Source organism: Coregonus clupeaformis, unplaced genomic scaffold, assembly GCF_020615455.1.
Source record: "Coregonus clupeaformis isolate EN_2021a unplaced genomic scaffold, ASM2061545v1 scaf0477, whole genome shotgun sequence".
NCBI lineage: Eukaryota > Metazoa > Chordata > Actinopteri > Salmoniformes > Salmonidae > Coregonus > Coregonus clupeaformis.
The window spans coordinates 232,522-256,398 of record NW_025533932.1 but is presented as its reverse complement, the minus strand read 5'-3'; the positions used below and the strand labels follow the sequence as shown (position 1 = coordinate 256,398).

The following is a 23,877-nucleotide window of genomic DNA, read 5'->3' as shown; positions in this document are numbered from 1 at the left end:
CCAAATGGTTCTTCAAAAGGTTCTTCGAGGATCCATTAAAAGGGGTTATTTCAATTTGAAGAACCCCTGAAAGGATACTCGAGGAACCTTTTATTTTTAGTGTAGCATGGATTTTGTCAAATGAATTACTTGACACACCTGATCAATGGTTGAGTTCAGTGAAACTTTTTTATCTTTGTAAATGTAAGCATCTGATCCCAGATCTGTGGTTAGGGACTAACCTCCACTTCCAGCCATCCCAGTTCTAGCAGACCACTTCTCATCCAGCCGACCCTGACTCCTCTTCCTGCAGTCGCAGACATCCGTTTCATTGGCTCTTGTCCCAAAGCCAATAGGCTCTCTGTATATAAACTCCCCAAGAGTGCTGAAGGACAAAGTCAAAAAGAAAAAGGACTCTGAATCTTACGGTGGTGGACTCACTCAACAAAACATCTAAAAGGAAAACTTCACAAAATGTGTAAAGGATTAGCTGCGTTGCCCCAAACATGTCGGATAAGGTGAGATAACATAAGCATTATACTCTTCTGTTCCCTGAAAGGGTAATCTCTCCTATTCTTGCCTGAAATAAGACCAGAGAAATCACATTCACAACATTTCTCAGTTGATTTCTTAGTCAGAAAATGTTTGCTCTATATTCAAAATCAGATTTCTGTATTTTTCATTTTTTCTGAGCTCTTTTTAGTATGGTTGAAGTTATTGACAGACGCTGCATGGTAATCTAGATTGTGAATATAGTTTGCTCTTCATTGCAAAAGATGTTAGACAAATGGAAAGTTTAAAGTTGATTAAATACTTGATTAAACATTTTCAACTGTCCAAAATGTTACACGTTTCCAGTTGCTGAGATAAAGGTATGGTTTCATGATCTGATAAGATCTTAATACCTGAATGATAGCATTTTGCTGACTATATTCCCAACTGCAGCAGGGACATTTAGCCAAATGTAAAAGCAAAACAGAGGTACAGTATTTGCTCTTTGTCATCCTCTGGTCATGAACTTATTAAGCAGCATAAGTGGCCAAAAATAGAAAGCGGAATCAGTATGATATACTGCACTGCCCTGTTTCTGTGAAATGGGTTGATTAATTCAGTATTCATGCATATGATGTCGAACACTTAAACAACACATCCTAGATCTGAATGAATGAAATAATCTTTATAAATCTAAATACTTTTTTCTTTACATAGTTGAATGTGCTGACAACAAAATCACACAAAAATTATCAATGGAAATCAAATGTATCAACCCATGGAGGTCTGGATTTGGAGTCACCCTCAAAATTAAAGTAACTTTTATATTGAGTTATAGATTTCCTAAATCAGACTATTATTTTGAGAAGTCTTTTTATGATATAGTAGGAAGTTCATAAATAACCTATGGCAATAAAAGACTCAATGAAAATCTCTTAGGTGTTAAAATGGTTCTTAAGTTTAATTTTTTTAAATCCCTGATAATGCAGGGCTGTTTTTCCAACAGACATTCCCTGAAAGCCGCTCATTAGTAAAACAATTAGAACAGTTACCAGTTAATCAAAAACCCTGAATTTAACGATACAGTATATTATCCTTTTCATGGGGGATTTTTTTTAAATTACACATAGTTACTTGGAGATGTCCTAAAAAATTTATTATTATTAAAAGTTGCCTAGACCAATCCTAGACCAATGATAACACGTCTAAAAATTGTAACACATTTTTTTCTTCTTCATGTGGGTTATCCTGATTGAGAATGGCAATGCCCTGAACTCCTGGGCAAACACTTAATTGCAGCTCTGGTTAGAATAAATATTCTGTAGAAACCCATGGAAATGTGCGGTCTGTCATAGTTAGGGTTGTATAATTCCTGGAAACTTTCAATAAATTCCCAGGATTTCTGGAAATGAAGGATCCCGGAGTCAGGAGGGAATAAGCAGGAAATCTGGAATCCTCCTACCAGGATTTCTGGAAAACCAGGGAATTTATTGAAAGTTCCTGGAATTTTGCAACCCTACACTCTTAGAAAAATTGTGCTATCTAGAACCTAAAAGGGTTCTTTGGCAGTCCCCATAGGAGAACCCTTTGAAGAACCCTTTTTGGTTCCAGGTATAACCCTATTGGGTTCCATGTAGAACCCTTTTCCCAGAGGGTTCTACATGGAACCCAAAAGAGTTCTACTTGGAACCAAAAAGGATTCTACCTGGAACTAAAAAGGGTTCCTCCTATGGGGACAGCCAAAGAACCCTTTTGGAACCCTTTTTTCTAAGAGTGTAGATGTAGTTGGGTGTCATGCCCGGTCAGGAACAACAAGGTCTGTCTTGCTAACAAGTGGCTGCATGTGTGTCTGCATGTGTGGCTGTGGTTTTAGTTGAGCCCATCTATTGATCGCTGACTTCATGGATCGATTAAAGTAACAAAGAGGAATCAACTACATGAGGCTCACCACGTCATGAATTATTGATCAGACTTTGTTTTGTTTAGTTGTCTCTGCTGTTTTTCTAACCTGAGTAATGGGAGCAGTAGATAATGATAAAGGTGGGTATTCTATTCAAAGTATTTTTGGTTTACTCATTTAAATGTCCTCTTTGTATAAAACGTATTTTGATTATTGCCTTTTTGCAAATAGCAAGTAAAATTGCTATGTGTGTTATTGTGTCCACAACATAGTGTCCAGCTTTTTTTCTGTCTTTTCTACTCTCTTTTAGTTTGAGATGGCTTAGAAGTGGGTCTTTTGATTATTATGATTAATAGTTAGCATAATAGGCTGATTGAAGATTAAAATCAAAAGTCATATTATAAAAATTGCATCACCTTTTTTAGCCCTTTTACATTTCATGATTACATTATAGTGTAATCTAACTCCTGACACTGTGCCATTGAAAACAAAGGCTACATCACAGGACCTCTACTAATGGGTCTGATTAATCTGAGGATGGGGTTGTGTTATCCTGGGTTGGAAAGGGTACATTTAAGATCCAAAAAATGTATATGTAGGCCTAGTTTAAGATTAGTCCCTCCTTTTTGAGGTTTGGTATGTATTTTGCTCTGTTGCTGATTGCTGTTCAACTTGTATTGTATTGAACTTGATTGATTGGTTATAGCTATCTGTGTCTCACTTGGTTTTTCTGAATACAATCTTCATTAGCCAAAGTCATTACCAGGGTTGTTATACTGTTCTAATTCATGAATGTGTGCCATTTAAAACATTACAGCATCCTCCTTAATGGCCTTATTTCCTCATGTCTTGCCTTTCTTAGGGCTAAAGAGATCAAGTCTAAGTTGGGGGTTCTCCTCCAGAAGCCTGAGAATGGCATTGACCTGATCATCCCATACCCAGAGAAACCAGAGAAGAAGCCAGAGAAGCTTCAGAAGTGAGTAGCACAGACAGTCCTCGCACACACGGACATTAACAGGAACACATTCTCTCTCGCTTGCGTGTGTGAACACACCTTATCGCTACATGGTCTGTCAGTTACATCCCTGACTCAGATTCAATCAATTTTCAAGTGGTAATTTTACTTCAAGTGCTCCTCAAAGGAGTGAAACGTTTAGGCCTTACTCTACTTCAAACAGTGTCAAATAGACAATTGTAAATTGCTTCCATGATTTGATGCTTGGCTTTCCTCTCCAGATCTTACTTAGAGAGAGAGGGAGAGCTTGTCTCCGTGCCTGTGGAATGTCAGTATGCATGTTAGCCTCATATTTGATAGCCGTGCATGTGCAGAGACCACTGCATGTATCAGATGGAGAGTTCAAAGGTTGAGACATCTCCATCCCAGGCACTGGAACTGACAAGACCTAGATACTGGTTGTTTATCACTAAAATTAATATACTATACTATATGTGTTCAGTCTCTACAGTTATTCTACAGGGAAATAATTGATTGTATGTATGATTATGGAAAGTGAGTGTTGAAGGAGGAGGAGAGAGAGAACGAGGGGGAGAGAACATCCTGTGAATGTCACAGTGATCTTTATATATTAAATAGTCTCGAAATTGACCATAAAAGCATTGCATACTGCTGCTGTGTCTACCACTTAATTGCGTAACCTCTTACATAATGGATGTTTGCAAGCTATTTTCCCCACTAGCTCAGTAGAACAGTCATCAATAAAGATGAGATGCAGAGATGCTGCAGGGCTCTTTCTCATTAGTGTGCGTGTGTGTGTGTGTGTGTGTGTGTGTGTGTGTGTGTGTGTGTGTGTGTGTGTGTGTGTGTGTGTGTGTGTGTGTGTGTGTGTGTGTGTGTGTGTGTGTGTGTGTGTGTTAGGAAGAGGGCAATCGAGGACCTCAATGACCTTACAGGGAGCAGTAGTATTAAGAGGCTGTGAGTGACAAACTGCTGACCCTGGGGATAAAACACTCTGGGTGGGATTCTCTGAATCCAGCTGTTAATATGGCCTTCTGATAATGGACTGACTTGGTGAAGGTGAATAGGCAGGAAATATGTTCCAACCAAAGGCTAGTATTGTTTGGGCCTTTCAGAAAATAAGTTATTCTCCTTCTTTGGCTAGTAAGGACTGACCATGCTCATTTGCTTGTCTCTTGTTAAATCAAGGATATGGTGATTGACTATAATATGTGGGTGTTGTGTGACTGTAATATTGTGTTGGTGTGTTGTACAGGCCCATTCCTGAGGAGGCTTCTCAGTGGCGTGAGTCGCTGGACCATGTGCTGACCAACAGCTGTGAGTATGCCTAGATATACAGGAATGCACGCGCAAGCACTCTCACACACACCAAATAAGTCCTTACGAAAAGCCATGAGGTCTTGTGGAAAACTATATGTTTCTTCACCCCATCATATGAAAATGTACGAGTCATGCCAAATACAGAGCAGACAGACTAGAATAGGATTACAGTAACTCTGATGGTATTGTTTACAGTAACTTGGATGGTATTCACTCTCGTTATCCAGATCCAGAGAAGTAACATTTCATAATCCATCTGTGGACATAACGTCTATATTATGTAATAAATGACACCTGTGTCTAAAATTAAACTGCTGGAATATATGCCTTCCTCAAAGGCCTGGTCTAAATGTTCCAGAGTGGTGCATTCCTCCAGGCTGTGTGTGTGTGTGTGTGTGTGTGTGTGTGTGTGTGTGTGTGTGTGTGTGTGTGTGTGTGTGTGTGTGTGTGTGTGTGTGTGTGTTATGTGTGTGTGTGTGTGTGTGTGTGTGTGTGTGTGTGTGTGTGTGTGTGTGTGTGTGTGTGTGTGTGTGTGTGTGTGTGTGTGTGTGTGTGTGTGTGTGTGTGTGTGTGCACGCGAATGACCAGACACAGTGCTTCAGTCTGCTTGTTTATATTTGTGTCGGTAGAGATAATGAGCTCACATTCACACACTGGGAAGCATTATTTACTCAGTTGGTTAGAGTAATGATCTGCTGGTGGTGGTATGTAAACTGCTCTGCAGCACACAGAAGATTATTGATGTCGACACAACAGACAAAGCAAAATAATATAATATAATGCTCAGGGATGCTTCAATAAATGCAATCACTTCCCCATAAATGATAAGACGGTATTATGCCAGGAATCTCTCCTTACTCACAACATACAGTGCATTCGGTAAGTATTCAGACCCCTTGACTTTTTCCACATTTTATTACGTTACAGCCTTATTCTAGAATTGATTAAATTGTAATTTTTTTCCTCATCAATCTACAAACAATGCCCCATGATGACGAAGCAAAAACAGGTTTTTAGAATTTTTTGTAAATATATAAAAATGAAAAAAATGAAATATCACATTTACGTAAGTATTCAGACCCTTTACTCAGTACTTTGTTGAAGCACCTTTGGCAGCGATTACAGCCTCAAGTCTTCTTGGATGTGACGCTACAAGCGTGGCACACCTGTATTTGAGGAGTTTCTCCCATTCTTCTCTGCAGATCCTCTCAAGCTTTGTCAGGTTGGATGGGGAGCATCGCTACACAGCTATTTTCAGGTCTCTCCAGAGATGTTCAATCGGGTTCAAGTCCGGGCTCTGGCTGGGCCACTCAAGAACATTCAGAGACTTGTCCCGAAGCCACTCCTGTGTTGTCTTGGCAGTGTGCTTAGGGTTGCTGTCCTGTTGAAAGGTGAACCTTCGTCCCAGTCTGAGGTCCTGAGCACTCTGGAGCAGGTTTTCATCAAGGATCTCTCTGTTCTTTGCTCCGTCCATCGTTCCCTCGATCCTGACTAGTCTCCCAGTCCCTACCGCTCAAAAACATCCCCACAGCATGATGCTGCCACCGCCATGCTTCACCGTAGGGATGGTGCCAGGTTTCCTCCAGACGTGACGCTTGGCATTCAGGCCAAAGAGTTCAATCTTGGTTTCATCAGACCAGAGAATCTTGTTTCTCATGATCTGAGAGTCTTTAGGTGCCTTTTGGCAAACTCAAAGTGGGATGTCATGTGCGTTTTACTGAGGAGTGGCTTCCGTTTGGCCACTCTACCATAAAGGCCTGATTGGTGGAGTGCTGCAGAGATGGTGGTCCTTCGGGAAGGTTCTCCCATCTCCACAGAGGAACTCTGGAGCTCTGTCAGAGTGACTATCGGGTTCTTAGTCACCTCCCTGACCAAGGCCCTTCTTCCCCGATTGCTCAGTTTGGCCGGGCGGCCAGCTCTAGGAAGAGTCTTGGTGGTTCCAAACTTCTTCCATTTAAGAATGATGGAGGCCACTGTGTTCTTGGGGACCTTCAATGCTGCAGAAATTTTTTGGTACTCTTCCCCAGATCTGTGCCTCGACCCAATCCTGTCTCTGAGCTCTACCGACAATTCCTTCAACCTCATGGCTTGGTTTTTGCTCTGACATGCACTGTCAACTGTGGGACCTTATATAGACAGGTGTGTGCCTTTCCAAATAATTTCCAATCAATTGAATTTACCACAGGTGGACTCCAATCAAGTGTAGAAACATCTCAAGGATGATCAATGGAAACAGGATGCACCTGAGCTCAATTTCGAGTCTTATAGCAAAGGGTCTGAATACTTATGTATGTTTTTATACATTTTATATATATATATATATATACATCTGAAAAACTTTCTAAAAATCAGCTTTCGCTTTGTCATTATGGAGTATTGTGTGTAGATTGATGATGAAAAACATTTATTTAATCAATTTTAGAATAAGGCTGTGTAACGTAACAAAATGTGGAAAAACTCAAAGGGTCTGAATACTTTCCGAATGCACTCTACATCTGTAAATCATATACTCATCTGGGATCAGATATGTACAGTGCTTACGTACATAAATACATTATTTAGTGGGTTGTAATGTTACCACATGCTTTGATCTTAGTGTATGGTAGTAGCCTACACACACACACACACACACATCAGATTAACCCAGTGGTGCAACTCCTCTGAGCAGCCCCATCAATCTCCTCTCCAGTAAAACTCATAGCTTGTAGAGGCGCTATGAAGCTATGAGAGGTTAAGGCTGTTATTGTAACATCCCCAGACAGAGATCAGCTCAAAACTAAAGTGATTAATTACCCAGGAGCTGGAAACTGCTGTGCTCTGATTATTTCTCTAATGATGGACATTTGACATTAACATTACAGTTAATATGGATGTGGTTTCCCCCTGAGTATCCGCTCATGGGGTTTAAGCAGACAATCATATTCAGAACTTGTTCATAAAGGAACTTCATTTAATTCACAATTCACACTCAATCATAATATTGGCGTACTCGCGGGAAGGCCACGTATAACTATCGGAAGGCACCCGCGCGCACACACATAACTTTGACAAAACAGGTGCTCTGGTCCAAGGCAACTAACAACAGGAATGCCGGGAAGCTGTGAAATATCTAGCTAGCTAGCTACCTCCTCATTTGACTGAAGACTAAGCTACTACCTTGCATTCAGGCAACCTAGCTAGCTAGCTACATTGCAAACTCTTAGTTAATGTTAGCCCTCGTGGGATATCAGAAAATAGTTAGCTAGCTAGCTAGTGATTAGGTTAGCTTAGTCATCTAACTAGCTAGCTAAAGAAAAACATTTGGTATAACCACCAAGTCATGTAAAATGTGTCAAATAATTGATTTCCTCACATTAGCTAGCTAAATTGCTTTCTCAAACAGGTTTCCAATTATTGGATCCTCAGTTCCCCTGTTGCACCTCTGGCTCCAAAATCTAAATGAATGTTGGATCTTTGAACCACCACCTAAGTGTTCCATCATTTGCTAAATTGCGTTAATTTTAGTTTGTGACATTTGGAGGGTGTGGTTAACAAAAACTAAGAATTTCCAAATGTTTGTTTGAAAGTATTTTGCAGTTTGAGTTTAAAAAAAGAATTTGTTTGTTCAACAAAACTCATCTTGAAAATATTTATGGCCGCCATGCACGTCCTGTACATTTTAGTTTAGACATGAAGTGCTTCCTATGTGGCAACGATAAATGTACAGTTTCTTCTCACATTCAATGTAGGAATTCTACCTGGGACCCACAAGCCACAAATAACCTTTATTTTAAAGTGTAGACTAAAGCACATTTGACACAGATGAGGAGCTCCAAGAACTAAACCGCAAACAATCACATTTGATGGAAATAAATAAAGTGAAGTGGCTGGATCACTGTGCTGGTACTGAAGATCTCGTACAACGCTGTGTACTACTCCCTTCACAGAACAGCGCAAACTGGCTCTAACCAGAATAGAAAGAGGAGAGGGAGGCCCCGGTGCACAACTGAGCAAGAGGACAAATACATTAGAGTGTCTAGTTTGAGAAACAGACGCCTCACAGGTCCTCAACTTTTTTCACCTTTATTTAACCAGGTAAGCCAGTTAAGAACAAGTTCTCATTTACAACTACGACCTGGCCAAGATAAAGCAAAGCAGTGCGATAAAAACAACAACACAGAGTTACATATGGGGTAAACAAAACATAAAGTCAAAAATACAACAGAAAATATACAGTGGGGGAAAAAAGTATTTAGTCAGCAACCAATTGTGCAAGTTCTCCCACTTAAAAAGATGAGAGAGGCCTGTAATTTTCATCATAGGTACACGTCAACTATGACAGACAAAATGAGTAAAGAAAATCCTGAAAATCACATTGTAGGATTTTTTATGAATTTATTTGCAAATTATGGTGGAAAATAAGTATTTGGTCAATAACAAAAGTTTCTCAATACTTTGTTATATACCCTTTGTTGGCAATGACACAGGTCAAACGTTTTCTGTAAGTCTTCACAGGGTTTTCACACACTGTTGCTGGTATGTTGGCCCATTCCTCCATGCAGATCTCCTCTAGAGCAGTGATGTTTTGGGGCTGTCGCTGGGCAACACAGACTTTCAACTCCCTCCAAAGATTTTCTATGGGGTTGAGATCTGGAGACTGGCTAGGCCACTCCAGGACCTTGAAATGCTTCTTACGAAGCCACTCCTTCATTGCCGGGCGGTGTGTTTGGGATCATTGTCATGCTGAAAGACCCAGCCACATTTCATCTTCAATGCCCTTGCTGATGGAAGGAGGTTTTCACTCAAAATCTCACGATACATGGCCCCATTCATTCTTTCCTTTACACGGATCAGTCGTCCTGGTCCCTTTGCAGAAAAACAGCCCCAAAGCATGATGTTCTTTGGATGCAACTCAGCATTCTTTGTCCTCCAAACACGACGAGTTGAGTTTTTACCAAAAAGTTCTATTTTGGTTTCATCTGACCATATGGCATTCTCCCAATCCTCTTCTGGATCATCCAAATGCACTCTAGCAAACTTGAGACGGGCCTGGACATGTACTGGCTTAAGCAGGGGGACACGTCTGGCACTGCAGGATTTGAGTCCCTGGTGGCGTAGTGTGTTACTGATGGTAGGCTTTGTTACTTTGGTCCCAGCTCTCTGCAGGTCATTCACTAGGTCCCCCCGTGTGGTTCTGGGATTTTTGCTCACCGTTCTTGTGATCATTTTGACCCCACGGGGTGAGATCTTGCGTGGAGCCCCAGATCGAGGGAGATTATCAGTGGTCTTGTATGTCTTCCATTTCCTAATAATTGCTCCCACAGTTGATTTCTTCAAACCAAGTTGCTTACCTATTGCAGATTCAGTCTTCCCAGCCTGGTGCAGGTCTACAATTTTGTTTCTGGTGTCCTTTGACAGCTCTTTGGTCTTGGCCATAGTGGAGTTTGGAGTGTGACTGTTTGAGGTTGTGGACAGGTGTCTTTTATACTGATAACAAGTTCAAACAGGTGCCATTAATACAGGTAACGAGTGGAGGACAGAGGAGCCTCTTAAAGAAGAAGTTACAGGTCTGTGAGAGCCAGAAATCTTGCTTGTTTGTAGGTGACCAAATACTTATTTTCCACCATAATTTGCAAATAAATTCATGAAAAATCCTACAATGTGATTTTCTGGATTTTTTTCTCTCAATTTGTCTGTCATAGTTGACGTGTACTTATGATGAAAATTACAGGCCTCTCTCATCTTTTTAAGTGGGAGAACTTGCACAATTGGTGGCTGACTAAATACTTTTTTCCCCCACTGTATATACAGTGTGTGCGAATGGAGGTAAGGCAATAAATAGGCCATAGTGCGAAATAGTTACAATTTCGTATTAACACTGGAATGATAGATGTGCAAAAGATGATGTGCAAATAGAGATACTGGGGTGCAAATTAGCAAAATAAATAACAATATGGGGATGAGGTAGTTGGGTGGGCTAATTTCAGAAAGACTGTGTACAGGTGCAGTGATCGGTAAGCTGCTCTGACAACTGATGCTTAAAGTTAGTGAGGGAGATAAGAGTCTCCAGGTTCAGAGATTTTTGCAGTTTGTTCCAGTCATTGGCAGCAGAGAACTGGAAGGAATGGCGGCCAAAGGAGGTGTTGGCTTTGCCGATGACCAGTGAGATATATCTGCTGGAGCGCAGACTACGGGTGGGTGTTGCTATGGTGACCAGTGAGCTAAGATAAGACGGGGATTTGCCTAGCAGTGATTTATAGATGACCTGGAGCCAGTGGGTTTGGCGACGAATATGTAGTGAGGGCCAGCCAACAAGAGCGTACAGGTCACAATTGTGGGTAGTATATGGGGCTTTGGTGACAAAACGGATGGCACTGTGATAGACTACATCCAATTTGCTGAGTAGAGTGTTGGAGGCTATTTTGTAAATGACATCGCCGAAGTCAAGGATCGGTAGGATAGTCAGTTTTACGAGGGCATGTTTGGCAGCATGAGTGAAGGAGGCTTTGTTGCGAAATAGGAAGCCGATTCTAGATCTAACTTTTGATTGGAGATGCTTAATGTGAGTCTGGAAGGAGAGTTTACAGTCTAACCAGACACCTAGGTATTTGTAGTTGTCCACATACTCTAGGTCAGACCCGCCGAGAGTAGTGATTCTAGTCGGGTGGGCGGGTGCAAGCAGCGTTCGGTTGAAGAGCATGCATTTAGTTTTACTAGTGTTTAAGAGCAGTTGGAGGCTACGGATGGAGTGTTGTATGGCGTTGAAGCTCGTTTGGAGGTTTGTTAACACAGTGTCCAATGAAGGGCCAGATGTATACAAAATGGTGTCGTCCGCATAGAGGTGGATCCGAGCGTCACCAGCAGCAAGAGCGACATCATTGATATACACAGAGAATAGAGTCGGCCCGAGAATTGAACCCTGTGGCACCCCCATAGAGACGGCCAGAGGTCCAGACTACAGGCCCTCCGATTTGACACATTGAACTCTATCTGAGAAGTAGTTGGTGAACCAGGCGAGGCAGTCATTAGATAAACCAAGGCTATTTAGTCTGCCAATAAGAATGCGGTGGTTGACAGAGTCGAAAGCCTTGGCCAGGTCGATGAAGATGGCTGCGCAGTACTGTCTTTTATCGATCGCGTTTATAATATCGTTTAGGACCTTGAGCATGGCTGAGGTGCACCCATGACCAGCTCGGAAACCGGATTGCATAGCGGAGAAGGTACGGTGGGATTCGAAATGGTCGGTGATCTGTTTGTTAAATTGGCTTTCAAATACTTTCGAAAGGCAGGGCAGGATCGATAAAGGTCTATAACAGTTTGGAACTAGAGTGTCACCCCCTTTGAAGAGGGGGATGACCGTGGCAGCTTTCCAATCTCTGGGGATCTCAGACATTACGAAAGAGAGGTTGAACAGGCTAGTAATAGGGGTTGCGACAATTTCGGTGGCTAATTTTAGAAAGAAAGGGTCCAGATTGTCTAGCCCAGATGATTTGTAGGGGTTCAGATTTTGCAGCTCTTTCAGAACATCAGCAGTCTGAATTTGTGTGAAGAAGAAGCAGGGGGGGCATGGGCAAGTTGCAGCGGAGGGTGCAGAGCTGGTGTCCGGGGTAGTGGTAACCAGGTGGAAAGCATGGCCAGCCGTAGCAAAATGCTTGTTGAAATTCTCAATTCTTGTAGATTTATCGGTGGTGACAGTGTTTCCTAGCCTCAGTGCAGTGGGCAGTTGGGAGGAGGTGCTCTTATTTTCCATGGACTTTACAGTGTCCCAAAACTTTTTGGAATTAGTGCTACAGGATGCACATTTCTGTTTGAAAAAGCTAGCCTTTGCTTTCCTAACTGATTGTGCATATTTGTTCCTGACTTCCCTAAAAAGTTGCATATCGCGGGTGCTGTTCGATGCTAATGCAGTACGCCACAGGATATTTTTGTGCTGGTCAAGGGCAGTCAAGTCTCAGAAGAACCAGGGGCTTTATCTGTTCTTAGTTCTGAATTTTTTGAATGGGGCATGCTTATTTAAGATTGAGAGGAAAGCACTTTTAAAGAACAACCAGGCATCCTCTACTGACAGAATGAGGTCAATATCCATCCAGGATACCCGGGCCAGGTCAATTAGAAAGGCCTGCTCGCTAAAGTGTTTTAGGGAGCGTTTGACAGTGATGAGGGGTGGTCATTTGATCGCGGACCCATTACGGACGCAGGCAATAAGGCAGTGATCGCTGATATCCTGGTTGAAGACAGCGGAGGTGTATTTAGAGGGTAAATTTGTCAGGATGATATCTATGAGGGTGCCCATGTTTACAGATTTAGGGTTGTACCTGGTAGGTTCGTTGATAATTTGTGTGAGATTGAGGGCATCTAGTTTAGATTGTAGGTTGGCCGGGGTGTTAAGCATATTCCAGTTTAGGTCACCAAGCAGTACGAACTCTGAGGATAGATGGGGGGCAATCAGTTCACATATGGTGTCCAGGGCACAGCTCGGGGCTGAGGGGGGTCTGTAGCAAGCGGCAACAGTGAGAGACTTATTTCTGGAAAGGTGGATTTTTAGAAGTAGAAGCTCAAACTGTTTCGGCACAGACCTGGATAGTACGATATTGCTCTGCAGGCTATCTCTACAGTAGATTGCAACCCCAACCCCTTTGGCAGTTCTATCGAGACGGAAAATGTTGTAGTTGGGGATGGAAATGTCTGAATTTTTGGTGGCCTTCCTAAGCCAGGATTCAGACACTGCTAGAACATCAGGGTTGGCGGAGTGTGCTAACGCAGTGAATAACTCAAACTTAGGGAGGAGGCTTCGGATGTTAACGTGCAAGAAACCAAGGCTTTTACGATTACAGAAGTCAAGAAATGATAACGCCTGGGGAGTAGGAGTGATTCTGGGGGCTACAGGGCCTGGGTTAACCTCTACATCTGTCACGGATTCGGCCGAGGCTGCTCCTCCTCCTTGCTTGGGCAGGCTTCGGCGTTCGTCGTCCCCGGAGTACTAGCTGCCACCGTTGAATGTTATCGATGTTTGTTTGGTTTTGTCTTCCTTGTACACCTGTTTCCATTTAGTGTTCATTATGTCCCCTATAAGTTTCTCGTTTTGTTTGTAGTTAGTTGTGTGTAATTGTACGCCTGTCTGTTGGGGTTTGTTGGTTTTTGCATTCTCGTGTTCAAGAGTAGTTTCGCACTGTTTGCGCATCTCTTGTATTTAGTGTTTTACGCACAGTCTGCGTATCACTCGCCTCCGTCGTTTCAGGCTCTTTATTTTGTATTTGTCCTTTTCCTGACTAGTAAAGTCTGTTTGGATTAAGCTTCTGTGTCCTGCGCCTGACTCCACCACCACATCGACATCAGTACCACTGACAGAATTACACACCATTATGGAGTCAGCAGGAGCAGCAGCCGCACCCGAGTCGCTGGAGGATCAAGTCAGCGGTCAAGACGCCAGGATCCAGCAACTCGGATCCGCCCTGCATGAGGTGATCAACACTCTGCACCGATGGGAGACCGGAGGAGTGCCCACACCTCCTCCAACCTTACCACCACCATCGGTCAGTCCTCCCATCCCAGCTCTGGAATCCAGTGGGATTCGGCTCTCGCTCCCGAGGGCGTATGATGGCACCGCAGCCGGGTGTCAGGGGTTCCTCCTGCAGGTGGAACTATACCTGGCCACCATACACCCGGCGCCCTCGGGATACCAGAGCGTTTCCGCCCTCATCTCCTGTCTCTCCGGCAAGGCGTTGGAGTGGGCCAACGCCGAATGGAGGGGAATAGATGCCGCCACCATCACCTACGCGGAGTTCTCCCGCCGCTTCAGGGCAGTGTTCGACCATCCACCTGAGGGGAAAGCGGCGGGGTAGCGTCTATTCCACCGCCGACAGGGGAAGAGGAGCGCACAGGAGTTCGCCCTGGAATTCCGGACTCTAGCGGCGGATAAGGGGTGGAATGAGCGGGCCCTCATCGACCACTATCGATGCAGTCTACGGGAGGACGTTCGTCGAGAGCTGGCCTGCAGGGACACCAACCTATCTTTCGACCAGTTGGTGGACATGTCCATCCGTCTCGATACCCTGCTGGCCACCCGCGGACGTCCCGAGTTGGGGCCGTCCATTCCACCCTCCAGCACCTCCGAGCTGAGCCCTATGGAGCTCGGGGGTGCTGGCGCTAGAGAGAGGAGGAGAGGGAGCCCGAGGGGGGCCGTCCCCTGCACCAACTGTGGCCGTGGAGGGCACACTGCGGCTAGGTGCTGGGGAGGGTCTCCAGGGGGACGGGACAACAGGCCACGCACTGGGGAGTCATTTCAGGTGAGTAGGCGCCCCACTTACCCAGAGCTCTCTGTTGTTCACTTATGTATACCTGTAAGATTTCCTCAGGTTGCACCTCATTCCCAGCATAAGGCGCTAGTCGATTCAGGCGCAGCTGGGAATTTTGTTGATCGGAATTTTTGTGTAAGGTTAGGGATTCCCCTCCTTCCTGTTGATACTCCCTTCCCTGTCCATGCACTAGATAGCCGCCCGTTGGGATCGGGGTTGATTAGAGAGGTCACAGCACCACTTAAGATGAGTACGCAGGGGGTTCATGAGGAAACTATTCAGTTATATTTGATCGACTCTCCTGCGTATCCTCTGGTGCTGGGGCTTCCCTGGTTAATTACCCATAATCCCTCCATTTTGTGGCAACAGAGGGCTCTCAAGGAGTGGTCTGCCCAGTGTGTAGGGCGATGTCTAGGTGTTTCCGTGGGGGCGACCTCGGTGGAGAGTCCGAACCAAGTGCCCGCAATGCACATTCCCCCTGAGTATGAGGATTTAGCACTCGTGTTTAGCAAAACGAGGGCGACGCGGTTGCCTCCTCATAGACAGGGGGATTGTGCGATAGACCTCCAGACAGGAGCAGCGCTTCCGCGGAGCCATGTGTATCCTCTGTCTCAAGAGGAGAAGGTGGCTATGGAGACAAACACATATGGCCCTCCACTTCCCCTGCGTCCTCAAGTTTCTTTTTTGTGAAGAAGAAGGATGGAGGGTTGCGCCCGTGTATTGATTACCGTAGTCTCAATCAGATCACTGTGAAATACAGTTATCCACTCCCTCTGATTGCGAGTATGACGGAATCATTACACAGAGCGCGTTTCTTCACCAAACTGGATCTCAGGAGCGCCTACAACTTGGTGCGCATTAGGGAGGGAGATGAATGGAAGACAGCATTTAGTACCACCTCGGGTCATTATGAGTATCTCGTCATGCCATACGGGTTAATGAATGCTCCTTCAGTCTTCCAATCCTTTGTGGACGAGATCTTCCGGGACATGCATGTGCAAGGTGTGGTAGTGTACATTGACGACATTCTAGTGTACTCTTCTACACGAGCCGAGCATGTAGCCCTGGTGCGCCGAGTGTTGGGGAGGCTGTTGGAGCACGACTTGTATGTCAAGGCAGCGAAATGTCTGTTTTTCCAGGAGCCTGTCTCCTTTTTGGGTTATCGGTTGTCCGCGTCAGGGGTGAAGATGGAGGTTGACCGTGTGTCAGCCGTGCGTAATTGGCAAACCCCAACCACGGTTAAAGAGGTGCAGCAGTTTTGGGGTTTTGCCAATTACTACCGGAGGTTTATCTGGGGTTTTGGACAGGTGGCAGCTCCCATAACTTCCCTGCTGAAGGGGGGCCCGGTGCGTTTGCAGTGGTCAGCTGAGGCGGACAGGGCATTTGGGAGACTGAAGGACCTGTTCACTTCGGCTCCGGTGCTGGCGCATCCGGACCCCGCTTTACCATTCCAGGTAGAGGTGGACGCGTCAGAGGCCGGTATTGGGGCCGTACTGTCGCAACGGTCCGGCACGCCACCTAAACTCCGCCCCTGTGCTTTTTATTCCAAGAAGCTCAGCCCAGCGGAGTGAAATTATGACGTAGGGGACAGGGAGCTGTTAGCCGTGGTACAGGCCCTAAAGGTGTGGAGGCATTGGCTTGAGGGGGCTCAACACCCTTTTCTCATTTTGACTGACCACCGTAACCTGGAGTACATCCGGGCAGCTAGGAGATTGAACCCTCGTCAGGCTCGGTGGAACATGTTTCTAACCCGGTTCGTATTTAAAATAACTTACATCCCTGGGTCCCAGAACGGTAAGGCAGACGCCCTGTCCCGGCGGTATGACACAGAGGAGAGGTCCATTGAGCCCACTCCCATACTGCCAGAGTCTTGTCTGGTGGCACCGGTGGTGTGGGAGGTCGATGCGGAAATCGAGCGGGCGTTGCGTACCGACCCTAGTCCCCCAGAGTGTCCTGTGGGTCGGACGTACGTTCCGCTCAAGGTTCGGGATTGTCTGATTTATTGGGCTCATACGTCCCCCTCCTCTGGACATCCAGGTATTGGCCAGACAGTGCACTGCCTTAGCGCTAAGTACTGGTGGCCAACGTTAGCTAGGGATGTGAGGGTTTATGTCTCCTCCTGCTCGGTGTGCGCCCAGTGTAAGGCGCCTAGACACCTGCCCAGGGGGAAGTTACAACCCCTGCCCGTTCCACAACGGCCATGGTCTCACCTCTCGGTGGATTTTGTTACAGACCTTCCCCCATCTCAGGGGAATACCACTATACTGGTCATTGTGGATCGGTTCTCTAAGGCCTGTCGTCTCCTCCCAATGCCGGGTCTCCCTACTGCCCTACAAACTGCTGAGGCACTGTTCACCCACGTCTTTCGGCACTACGGGGTGCCCGAGGATATAGTGTCTGATCGAGGTCCCCAGTTCACCTCCAGAGTCTGGAGGGCGTTCATGGAGCGCTTGGGGGTCTCGGTGAGCCTTACCTCGGGGTACCACCCAGAGAGCAATGGGCAGGTAGAAAGAGTGAACCAGGATGTGGGTAGGTTTCTGAGATCTTATTGCCAGGGCCGGCCGGAGGAGTGGGCGAGGTATATCCCCTGGGCAGAGATGGCACAGAACTCTCTCCGCCACTCCTCCACCAACCTAACCCCTTTCCAGTGTGTGCTAGGGTATCAGCCGGTTCTGGCACCATGGCATCAGAGCCAGATCGAGGCTCCTGCGGTGGATGAGTGGGTGCGGCGCTCGGAGGAGACGTGGAACGCTGCACACGTCCATCTGCAGCGAGCCATCCGTCGACAAAAGGCGAGCGCCGATCTCCACCGCAGTGAGGGTCCTGGAGATCGAGTCTGGCTCTCGACTCGAAACCTGCCCCTCCGCCTGCCCTGCCGGAAGCTGGGTCGGCGGTTTGTGGGGCCATTTAAAGTCCTGAGGAGATTGAACGAGGTGTGTTACAGGTTACAACTGCCTATTGATTATCACATTAACCCCTCGTTCCATGTGTCTCTTCTCAGGCCGGTGGTAGCTGGTCCACTCCAGGACTGTGAGATAAGAGAGACTCCTCCACCCCCACTGGACATCGAGGGGGCTCCGGCGTACACAGTCCGGTCCATCTTGGATTCGAGACGTCGGATGGGGGGTCTCCAATATCTCGTGGAGTGGGAGGGGTACGGCCCGGAGGAACGGTGCTGGGTGCCGAGGAGGGACATCTTAGATCCATCCCTCCTGACTAAGTTCCACCGTGGTCATCCCACGCGCCCTGCTCCGCGTCCTCCTGGTCATCCCCGAGGCTGGGGTCGGCGCACGGCTGGAGCCGAGCGTCAAGGGGGGGGTACTGTCACGGATTCGGCCGAGGCTGCTCCTCCTCCTTGCTCGGGCAGGCTTCTGCGTTTGTCGTCCCCGGAGTACTAGCTGCCACCGTTGAATGTTATCGATGTTTGTTTGGTTTTGTCTTCCTTGTACACCTGTTTCCATTTAGTTTTCATTATGTCCCCTATAAGTTTCTCGTTTTGTTTGTAGTTAGTTGTGTGTAATTGTACGCCTGTCTGTTGGGGTTTGTTGGTTTTTGCATTCTCGTGTTCAAGAGTAGTTTCGCACTGTTTGCGCATCTCTTGTATTTAGTGTTTTACGCACGGTCTGCGTATCACTCGCCTCCGTCGTTTGAGGCTCTTTATTTTGTATTTGTCCTTTTCCTGACTAGTAAAGTCTGTTTGGATTAAGCTTCTGTGTCCTGCGCCTGACTCCACCACCACATCGACATCAGTACCACTGACAACATCACCAGAGGAACAGAGGAGGAGTAGAATAAGGATATTGCTAAAGGCTTTAAGTACTGGTCTTCTACTGCGTTGGGTACAGAGAAAAAAAGGGAAAGGTTTCCGGGCGTTGTAGAATAGATTCAGGGCATTATGCACAGAAAAGGATATGGAAGGATATGAGTACAGTGGAGGTAAACCTAAGCGTTGGGTAACGATGAAAGAGATAGCATCACTGGAGGCACCGATTGAGTCGGTCTCCACGTGTATGGGGGGTGGGACAAAGGAGCTATCTAAGGCAGGTTTAGCTGGGCTGGGGGATCTACAGTGAAATAGGACAATAAGAAATAACCAAAACAGCAATAAGCAAGGCATATTGACATGGGAGAGAGGCATAAAGCAATCACAGGTGTAATTCGAGAGAGCTAAGACAACAGCTGGTAATAGCGACAAAGTTTGGGCTGAGGCTAAACATAAACAGGATGCGGTACCGTAAAAAGGAACAGTCCAGCAGGCATCAGCTGTATAGCTGAGTTATCATAAGGTCCGGTGAACAGCAATAGGATAGTTCGGAGGTAGATTCAGGGGCTGCTATAGCACTAGCGAGCAAGAGGCCACGGCTAGCGTGTGCTAGCGGGCCGGGGCTAGCAGATGGATCTCCGTGGTCGACGTCGTAATGGGAAGCTTGTTGTAACCACATCAGACGATTTCATCGGCAGACCAGTCGTGTAGGATCGGCGGGGCTCCGTGTCAACACTAGGAGGTCCCGTCCGGTTAACAGAGAGGTAGATAGCCGGGAGATGGGCCTGGCTCAAGGCTAACTCAAGGCTGATTAGCCAACCACAAACGTCCATTTGGTTGCAGCTAGCTAGTAGTGATGAATCCGGTGTTAAAGGTTCAGTGATTCCGGCAGAAAAACCGATATGTCAGGGTCGATAACGCGCTGTGCAGACAGTGCAGACTGGCCAAATAATAGTCCAGGCTAGAGCTGGCTGGCAGGTAGGTAGTGCAGTACCCGCAAAACACCAGTCTCAACGTCAATAGTGAAGAGGCGACTCCGGGATGCTGACCTTCTAGGCAGAGTTCAAAAGAAAAAGCCATATCTCAGATTGCCCATCTTAATCTTTTCATTTTATTGGCCAGTCTGAGATATGTATTTTTCTTTGCACTGTTCTGTGAAGGGAGTAGTACACAGCATTGTACAAGATCTTCAGTTTCTTTGCAATTTCTCGCATGGAATAGACTTCATTTCTCAGAACAAGAATAGACTGACGAGTTTCAGAAGAAAGTTCTTTGTTTCTGGCCATTTTGAGCCTGTAATCGAATCCACAATTGCTGATGCTCCAGATACTCAACTAGTCTCAAGAAGGCCAGTTCTATTGCTTCTTTAATCAGCACAACCATTTTCAGCTGTGCTAACATAATTGCAAAATAGTTTTCTAATGATCAATTAGCCTTTTAAAATGATAAACTTGGATTAGCAAACACAACGTGTCATTGGAACACAGGACTGATGTTTGCTGATAATGGGCCTCTGTTCTCTCTCTCTTTCTCCATCTCTCTCTTCATCTCCAAGATGGCCTGGCCATGTTCCGTAGCTTCCTGCGCTCTGAGTTCAGTGAGGAGAACATTGAGTTCTGGGTGGCCTGCGAGGACTTCAAGAAGACCAAGTCTCCCATGAAGATGGCTGTGAAGGCCAAGAAGATCTATGAGGACTTCATCCAGACCGAGGGACCCAGAGAGGTGACAGAAAATGTGGCCAGCAAATCTGTGGTTGTATTTGTTGTGGAAGCCCAGACTTACCTTTGCCTTTCTGTCGCCCTCTCTCTCTCTCTCTCTCTCTCTCTCTCTCTCTCTCTCTCTCTCTCTCTCTCTCTCTCTCTCTCTCTCTCTCCCGCTCTCTCTCTCTCTCTCTCTCTCTCTCTCTCTCTCTCTCTCTCTCTCTCTCTCTCTCTCTCTCTCTCTCTCTCTCTCTCTCTCTCTCTCTCTCTCTCTCTCTCTCTCTCTCTCTCTCTCTCTCTCTCTCTCTCTCTCTCTCTCTCTCTGTCTCTCTGTCTCTCTCTCTCTCTCTCTCTCTGTCTCTCTCTCTTCCTCCCTCCAGGTGAACATTGATCATTACACCAAGGATGTGACCCTGAGGAACCTGGTTGATCTTTCCCCCGTGACCTTTGACCTGGCCCAGAAGAGAATTTATGCTCTGATGGAGAAGGACTCCTTCGGCCGCTTCCTGAGATCTGAGCAGTACCAGGAGCTGGTCAAATAAGGAGATGGTCGCAGAATAAGGGTCAATTCCAAACCAATTGGATATCATTTGAAGTGGTTGAAATTAGGCCTTTTTAAAATAATTTGATGGAATTGACCCAGGCGAGACTGCAGGTTTGATAACTAAGGACCATCATAAAGATTGATCTAATTCTAGACCAACTTGAATCCATATTTCAAATGACTTCTATATTTGTCTTATCTACCTGCAGCCAATCAAAATGTCACACGTCAATTCAAAATGTAAAGAGTGTAGAACATACAATGTGACAGTATTTGTTAAATGCTTGAGAGACAAACAAACCATCAATCAATTAAACAGTGATTTAAACAAATACATTGGAACATCACAATCTCTTGGGAAGATAAACCAAAGGTCATAAATATTGCAGAGAAAATCTCTCGCAATGATTTTGTCCCATCTTCTAAATAAAAAGGAAGATCCTAGACAGACAGATAGACAGACCATATTTGTACGTCATAGCTTTCCCAGGAAACAAACAGAAGTGGCTTTCAAAGTTTCAGGAGGGAACAATCTGACCTCTGCCTTGAGACTCTTAGTGACACATGCAGTACCCATCAAGTGTTCTAAATGGAGGGGAAATGGTGAGGGACTTGGCCACTCTAGCATTCACACAGCCAAGTGGTAAACAGTTTATAAACAACAGACATAGAAACCAAGTGTCTTGAGTAGCTGTGAGTTGGCTCCAACATGCTCTAAGGCCATCCTTGGGATCAGTGGTAGGCAGTTTGTTCAGTGGGTCACGGGCCACTGTTTTGTAAGTTGCTAAGATGGGAATACCAAGTAGGAGTGGATCTCAGAAAATAAAAGAACTCAGTATTTTCTCCAGGTAATTATTTTATACCCATTTGAACTTATTGAAAGTAGGCATAAATTCATTCCATCTTAGGTCATTTCAGCCAGTCATTTCACCTACAGATAGTCATGAAGCAAAGGAGATGAGGAAAGGACACATATGCAATACAACAACATTATAACGTTTAGGGACTTTACTACACTAACCAAAGGGAAATATATGCACTCCATTATTGACTAATCTTATCCAGTATTCCAGCTTTCAGCATTTTTGTCACTCACCATTCACTATAATAACTAGACTTCACAGCTTTCATAGTCGGAGAAGAAGATGGTTTTGAGGGTGGAGGAGGTATTTTGTTATGCAAAGGGTCTCTCAGTCCCATGTAGTATTAATATATAATTACCTTACAGTGTGTTTCTATAATGCTCTTGCATGTTTTTATGTATTTGAGGAGTGCAGCTGTCATAGCCATATCATTGAAGTACTATTACACAAATACTCAATACCTTAATAAGTCCTTATTGTTGCCCCATACAGCATAATTTGACTTGCTGCAACACTGCAGGTCAGGAGTTGACAATTATGGTCATTATAATTAACTGATTTTCCAATTTATGTTCATTTGAAGCTAAAGTGACAAAATGTTAGATCACATACTTTGTAATCACTTGACATCATATAGTAATTTAGAGTTTAGTAACAATACCAACACAAAAAAAACATGTTTCTAAAGTGGCATTGATAAGGGTATCCAGTTGCATAGATTGGCCAATCTACTGCTATTGCCCAAGATGTCATGCCTTCAGTGAAAACACTCAATGAAAACATCAGTAAGGACTTATGTGGTGCTAAATTAATATCTGACGCATAAAGCCTGTGCATGTATTATTTGTAGTCAACAACATAAAAGGCATCAATACATTAAATTCCTGAAGATGTATTTATTTTTCTATGTAAATACAGTATCTACCAGTATTTAGTAGTATTTGTGTTGATTAAGTTATTCACGACTACCCCACTGGAATGAATGGGTGTTGTGGCCAAGAGAGCACTTGGGTCCAGGAGTATCCAGGAGAGAACTGTGTCTTTTCATTGTCATAAAAGAGAAAACATCTGACTATCTATTGTCACTCTGTTTTTGTTATCCAATATTGGAGTATTTCTTACACTTTTTGTGATCACAAGTTTATCATTTACTGAAAACATCTCTCAACATAGTACCCAAGAGAAGGCCTACACAAGGATTACACAAGCGTATTTGTTTCTTATAAACACCAAGTGTTTGTGTGATGACATAAGGGATATTTATTACACTCATACATACAAATAACCATTTAAAACCCTAGAGGAGAGATGAGGATGATAAATCCCATTGAAAATAAACACCCACTATGAAATTGTCCAACAACAAAACACGCAGCTTCCTGAGGCAGAGTTAGCTAACGTCCTTACTCTTGACTTCTCTTTTTCCCACACGGAGAGAGAGAGTGTTTTTCTTCTTCAGAAAAAAGTGCGTCAGTCGGACCCGGGAGGAGTGCATCGTTCGCCGGCGAGCTAATGAAAATGTCAGATTAGCGAGGGGAAACAGAGAGGAAGCAGATGCACTCTGGGAGATACAGCCAACACAAACAGTGTTAAGTCCTAACATGTACACACTCCTTATTACGGTCACAGTTCCTAGAATCACTCGGAGAAGGGTTGTGATGGCCCCTTGGGGGCATCGGTGAACCTGATAAACATCTCGTTGGGTTTCTCTCTTTTCTTTTACATGTTCACTTCTTACACAGTAGCGGGTTCTGTCACGTGTTGACATTTACCCAAAGTTAGGTCATTGGAAAATATCAAGAATATCAGTCAGACATCTTGGTAAATCTTTATAATATAAATTTCATGAGCAAACCAACCCATTGTTTATAAGGAGTGTAAATACTATTAAAAGCCAGACCAGACAACATGACTTTATAATGTTAAGAAATAGCCGACATCTCTTTTTACTGCCTGGCCAAGCAACACCACTACCATTCCATGAACCATGCAGGCCCCCAGCCATATGTCCAAATATATACACAGAGGGTACACACAATGCTGGCCTGGAGATGACAACCCACACA

General features: G+C 45.0%; 1 protein-coding gene across 1 annotated transcript; it reads left to right on the top strand.

Annotated features, from left to right (window-relative positions):
- The first annotated feature begins 291 nt into the window (after positions 1–291).
- On the top strand, positions 292–22,692 carry LOC121533935 (regulator of G-protein signaling 5-like). Its single transcript, XM_041840299.2, has 5 exons — positions 292–497; positions 3,234–3,347; positions 4,603–4,664; positions 20,260–20,426; positions 20,785–22,692. Exons 1-5 carry the CDS (start codon positions 454–456, stop codon positions 20,944–20,946), a joined length of 549 nt encoding a protein of 182 aa, XP_041696233.2. The 5' UTR covers positions 292–453; the 3' UTR covers positions 20,947–22,692.
- Positions 22,693–23,877: the final 1,185 nt, after the last annotated feature.

What these genes read in the sequence shown, in the direction of transcription:
- LOC121533935 (XM_041840299.2), top strand. Translation starts at nt 454, where the DNA reads ATGTGTAAAGGATTAGCTGCGTTGCCCCAAACATGTCGGATAAG. An exon ending in AAGCCAGAGAAGCTTCAGAA is followed by an intron (nt 3,348 to 4,602) that starts GTGAGTAGCACA and finishes TGTGTTGTACAG; the next exon opens with GCCCATTCCTGAGGAGGCTT. An exon ending in CCATGTGCTGACCAACAGCT is followed by an intron (nt 4,665 to 20,259) that starts GTGAGTATGCCT and finishes TTCATCTCCAAG; the next exon opens with ATGGCCTGGCCATGTTCCGT.